This window comes from Nuphar pumila, chromosome 2 (genome assembly GCF_984573655.1).
Source record: "Nuphar pumila chromosome 2, dmNupPumi1.hap1.1, whole genome shotgun sequence".
NCBI classification, from domain to species: domain Eukaryota; kingdom Viridiplantae; phylum Streptophyta; class Magnoliopsida; order Nymphaeales; family Nymphaeaceae; genus Nuphar; species Nuphar pumila.
In genome coordinates, this window is record NC_143250.1 from 102,538,122 (window position 1) to 102,543,946 (window position 5,825).

General features: G+C 37.8%; 1 protein-coding gene across 2 annotated transcripts; it reads right to left on the reverse strand.

The window, feature by feature from the left end:
- Positions 1-970: 970 nt before the first annotated feature.
- Positions 971-5,266, reverse strand: LOC149846457 (uncharacterized protein C24B11.05-like). 2 transcript variants are annotated; one of them, XM_089998003.1, is made up of 8 exons: positions 4,202-5,266; positions 3,787-3,853; positions 3,512-3,577; positions 3,270-3,367; positions 2,841-2,966; positions 1,619-1,912; positions 1,460-1,525; positions 971-1,273 (listed from the first exon to the last, which is right to left on the reverse strand). In XM_089998003.1, the coding sequence occupies exons 2-8, from the start codon at positions 3,836-3,838 to the stop codon at positions 1,118-1,120; spliced, it is 858 nt and encodes a 285-aa protein (XP_089854129.1). In that variant the 5' UTR covers positions 3,839-3,853; positions 4,202-5,266; the 3' UTR covers positions 971-1,117. The 2 variants fall into 2 exon arrangements, with proteins under 2 accessions (XP_089854129.1, XP_089854128.1); XM_089998002.1 differs by having other exon boundaries at positions 3,787-3,865; positions 4,202-4,274.
- Positions 5,267-5,825: the final 559 nt, after the last annotated feature.

Here is a 5,825-nt window from a genome sequence, read left to right on the forward strand (position 1 = left end):
CTTTCTTCATATATCTTCTCAATTATCTCTAGAAGATGTTCTTGCTGAAATATGTCAATAAGAAACTCGTTTTAGCATGACTAGAAGAGGAGATGAAGTATTGGCGGTATCTAGGCTTGACAACAATGTGAAGACTTACAAGCCTACACACTTTGGGAGGCAAAATAACTATGGAGGGTCAAGAAAGATTATTTACTACTTTTGCAATGAACCGCCATGTCCAAAGCTTAAATATAAAGTATAGAGCTGTTCGGTCTCACCTGGTGCAAGGTGTGAAAATAAAACAATTTAGTTGCATCTTGAGAGCTAAATTGCACAAATACCCATTGCACCAGGGACTTGATTTTATATGAGACAACCATCACTTAAAATATAGCACATCTAATGCATGCCTTTGACCCGACCTAGTTTAAGCTCAGTTGCCATACTCATTGAGTGACCTTTCCCAACCACTTGCACTTTCTCATGTTTGTGAAAACTTGAGAACTCCATCTGATGAGAGGTAGCAGCATCTCAGCCAATTCCTGGGTTCACGACATTCCTATGGGTTACTGCCATATAAGGAGCAAAGAACAACCAACCCATGCTGCCGGGATGGGAGGATGGAGTGGAAGCTTTTCTCATTAGAAAAGTTAAGACGTTTTCTCCTTTTTCTACGATGGTTGTCGTTGGTAGGTCTTTTTTCATCTTCGAATTGTCGAAAACCTCTGGCATATGCTATGGGCAATAATAGCTCCTGTGCATCCCAAAGCGCGTTCCACTCCTAATGGTGCTCTGCGAATTGCTGGATAAACGGGCATGTTAGCGCTTTTGCTTTTTTGCAGGGGGGCTCGATAGGGAGGATCCAACAGAAGCACGAAATTCCAATCGTTCTTCTATGATTGTGATTTGCAATCACCTGTGTGTGTGTGTGTGTGAGCGTGTGTTGTGGCACCACACAATTTGAACTGGAAGCAGGAAGGAGAATATCTTAATAAATGCTTGTTATTATTTACTATTATCTGTATGGCTCAAAGGACAACCTCCCTCTGCAAATCATTATAAATGCAAGACGTTTACATTCATTATATTAAAGTGGAGATGCTAGAAATATTCCATTATTGTGTTTGACATCTTTTTATGCAAGGACTGCTGTTTCTACTCCTGTTGGGAGAAGAACTTGTTCCATCTGATCCTCTTCTCCACATTCCCATATCTCTGGTAATGCTTCCCGAATGTTGTGGATGCTGTTGAGCGCAAAATCGGCACCTGGGACCAGCAGTTCCTTACCCACCTGTTATATATTGATAAATCATCAAGAATACTTAGTGTTAACATAGACATGAATATTGACCTTTAAAAGTATCTCAGAGTATCTAAAATGATATATTTATTAGGATTGCCGAGTTTTATTTGAGAAGATGGACCAAAGTTGGTAGAAATTTCTCAAAAGAGAATTTCTTATGAAGCAAGAACTTACTATAACAGTAACAAGACCAGTTCCCTTGGCTGTTGCTATGTTTCGAACACTGTCATCAAAGAAAATCTGCAAAAGAAGAGTATTAGCTTTTACTGTCTTTTCTCTTACATCAATACTGAAAACAATGAGAAGCAGTAAAAGTGGTTGGTGAAAGCTTACCGTCTTTTCAGGGTTGATCTTTGCTATGCTTATAGCAGCTTGGAAGGCTTCAGGAGATGGTTTACAGATCACGCCTGAGCAGCCACTGCTGATTGACTCGTCGCTTTCAAATTCCGAGGAATCATCTGAATCAACATTGATCATGCCAATTTCAGACATGGAATTATCTAAATCACCCTTATTTTCACTTGGAGGATTAAGTGTCTCAAAGCATATGACTCCTTCGAAACAGTCTTCAAGGCCTAACCTACTGAGGACTTTTGCAGCATGGGCTTCGTCGGCATTGGTGAATATCTGCAGAGTGATTGAAATTACATGTTTTAAGCCATCAACAGAAGAAAAAGGAGGAGCTTTGTAAATCCAATTTATTAATGGTGCATCCTGGAAGTTACCAAATTCATGTTATGCATGAACTCCTGTATTTCAACTGTCAATTCTTGTAAATTTCATCACCTTCACCATGACCTCCAAAAGTAATTCAAAGTTCCATTCTTCTGATTTTGTTAGAAAGATCTAGCGACCACTTAGGTCATGCCATAAGAACTACAATTAGTCTAAATATTAACCTTTCATTCAGAATCATAGTAAGCTCAGAGTTACTTGAGAGTTCATACTATTTGAAGTTGTGCTTCAAAAGAATATTAATATCCTCTTGCCTGCTTCTAGTTTGTTGCTAAAATTCATCAACTCAGGATATCCAAGACAGACAAATTGATAGAGTTTAAGGATTGATGCGCTGGATTGGTCATTGTATTAGGTAAAACACCTCAAAAGGAGCTTTTTATATGGCCATGACAATGAACTATACAGTTATTTTTTTGTCTCATAATTCTCTCAAGTGATGGAAGTGCAATCTTCATCATGCCAATTTTGGTGGACATTGACTATTTTGGGTTGAAACTGATGGCTGGCTGGTTAGAATTGACATGGTAATGAATCTTTATCTCCCATGCATTCTAACAAAACTATCCTTTTGTACTTTTTTCATACTTGAAGACAAAACATTTCCTCAGCAATATAGGCTGGATCTGCATCAAAATTCACAATTATATTTTATCTTTTTATTGATCTTTACCTAGTTGCAGAAATGATAAAATTGCTGGATTTTCTCCTATTATCATTAAGTTGTAATATGCAGCAAATTCTAAAATTTCTGCTTACTAATTTGTGAAAGCAATAGTAGAGGTATTTTTTCTGACAATAAGAAAAGAAATGCACATACTATTTTGCGCTGAGGCATTGAAAGCAGCATGTTCCTCAAAACAGGATCTGGCTTGAGATTCTCATAGGGCAATCTGCCATGCACATATTCATGGAATTCATTGTTGTCGAACTCAAAACCCAATGCCTACATAGAGAGAAAAGCAGAAAATCAGATGATTGAATCAAATGGTCAACCTGTTATCATGATAACCAACAAAATGACTGAAATTGCTTCTAAACAATGCCCTTGTGGTCCATGAAGGTTATAAGGTTTGATGTTGGCAAGAAACAGAACACCTGATGAATTTTTTCCACAGTTTACTATTGTGAATCCCTTTTCTCTGAACCCCAACCTACTGCAAAGGTTTTCTCATGATTTTTATTGACATATTATAATACTCATGTTTGGCTGAGAAAGAAAGAAAGAACAGAGAGAAGCATGTAATACCTTGAGACCAGCCATTGTTGTGCCATGTTCCTTGTAGAGTTCTAGGCACATCTTTGGGACCTCCTTCTCTTCTATATGAAGATGATTAATCATATATTCTGAAAAAAGAGATTTCTTCATTTTCATATGCTATAGAAGAAAATACATGAAAACTGACCGGCAATCATGAATACATATGCAAGGCCACAGGGGCCTGCAAAATTAAAACAAAGCGCAGACTACACAAAATACACACAGATTACCTTCAATGTTCTTTCGGCATGCTAAGTTTAAGCCTGTACTCAGAGGGTAGAGCGTATCATCCATGTCTGCAACATGAAAAAACGTTTCAACCAATATAAAGTGCTAGAAATTGTGAGAATATTTTTTCCCTGAGAAAGAAATGAACAATAAGAGTTCTATTTCTCAAACTCATGAGAGTTTTGTGTAATTGGTAATCTGAGAGAGAGAGAGAGAGAGAGAGAGAGAGAGAGAGAGAGAGAGAGAGAGAGAGAGAGAGAGAGAGAGAGATTCTCACCAAAAAGCAAGCATTCATATTTGGTTTCAACCGAACTCTCAAAGGCGTCCATGGTGAAGAATTAGGTCTGCAGAAAAAACTACAGAAGAAATATTAAATCTAAAAAACTGCTAAAATTCTTTAAAAGAAATGCAGAAAACGAAGAAAAAAGAAGAAATCAATAAATGCATATTTTACCTTTCAAATCTCTAAGATCCTAAAAAAACTATATTACACAGAAATTCAATTGTTTATGAAGAAACAATCAAAACATCCCAAAAATCCAAAAAAAATTCCACGTACAAATGAAATACCCTAATAATATGAATAAAAAATGTTTTAAAATTATAAAAATCCAATTTTTGAAAAAAAGAAAAGTACATGTAAAAGTGTAAAAGAGCAATAATGAAAAACTGAATAAACAAAGATGGCATACCCTTGCAATCTTTCTAACAATAGAAATCTGTCTGCAATCCAAATCCTTGAGTACACCACTGCTTCAGGCCCCCCTATTTATATCTAGCCTCAAAGGACTTCCCAACAGAAAAAGAATCCAACTTGGGGGGTATTTATTCTTTTAATCGAGAGTCCTTTTCAATCCAAAGAGTACTTTTGCTTCTGCCCCAGAAAGCCACAGCCCTGCAACATTCTCTTCTGCTCTCCACTGTCCCAGAATGGATGACACATCATCAGATCAAGCATCAGAATATCACTATTTAGTATTGGGAAAGGTACCAACATTTATGGAATCCATGACACCAAGTGGCACGATCCAGGTATATATTAACTTTATACCCAACAAATTGGCCAATTGGATACTACCATTCACCTCATTTTCTGGGCAGGAATTCACATCAACATCAAGACAGAAATTGGTGAAGATAAGGGCTATTCTCACGCCTAGAATTTGGGTTGGGGTTAGTGGTGGAGGTGAAATTTGATGGTTTGTACCCAAGTATATGCACCTTAGTAGCAAGCATCATGGCAGGAATTTTTGAAAGGACTTATTCCAGATTGGTATGCTATAAAGGGGAGTCAGTTGTTGGGGGCTGCTTGCTTGGTCAACTTTTGCTGGACGATTAGAGGATTTAGGTATTTCAACCAATCGTATTGGATCTTGAATTCATTTTTAAACCAATTTTTCGATCGTAATTACAAGGAAGCAAAATAAATACATGAAGCTGAAGCAGGGAAGTGAGTGTTCAAAACTAGTGTGAAGCGGGAAGCAAGACTCATTTTAGAAGCGATTGTGAAAACGTGTGAGAAGAGAAATGAGTAGGAAGCTAGGATAAACTAAAAATATAAATATTAAAATAAAAAAATACAAAAGAAGAAGAAAGAGCGAGGGAGAAACTAAAGAAAAGCATGTGAAAATGAAAGACAGATGATGTGAGAAGCGAGTGGGAAGGGCGTTTCTCATAAATGGTAACCGTGCTTCTTATGAACGAGAAACGGGTTTTCCCGAGAAGCGTGCTGAAGTGTGCTTCACCTCTATGAGTCCGGATCGGGTGCAATATGATTGTGCATTAAGTACCTGATTGCCCTCCATCAGGCTTTGGGCCTCACAACTGACAGGCCCTGTCCCCAAGATGAAGGGTGATCAGGTGCTTAATGCACATATTTGTGCAATCATATTGCACCTGATCTCTTCGGCGCGTCTGGTAACTATGATTTTGAATTCTAAACTGAATCAAACTTAATAGCATGCCAAAAAATATATTAAAACAATAGTATACAACATACAAATTAAGCCCAATCAGCAGATTTCGTATCGATTTTGGATCGAATACGATACCAATTAACAGATATCAATAATGATTCCTACACATCTTCACGTGTACTCATGTGGTGTCGGTTAATTGGCCTGAGGTGGGATGGTGGCCCCCCAATAGATTTTGAGAGGGTGGCCATCACCAAAACGTTTCAGATTCCCGATCCCCTGGGGCCCACAACATTATCCTTTACACAGTGTTCCAATTGCATTACGTAAAATTACTGTGCATTGCATAGGCCCACAGAGTGTTAATGGGTCGGGTATAACCGGATCCTTGCTTGTAATG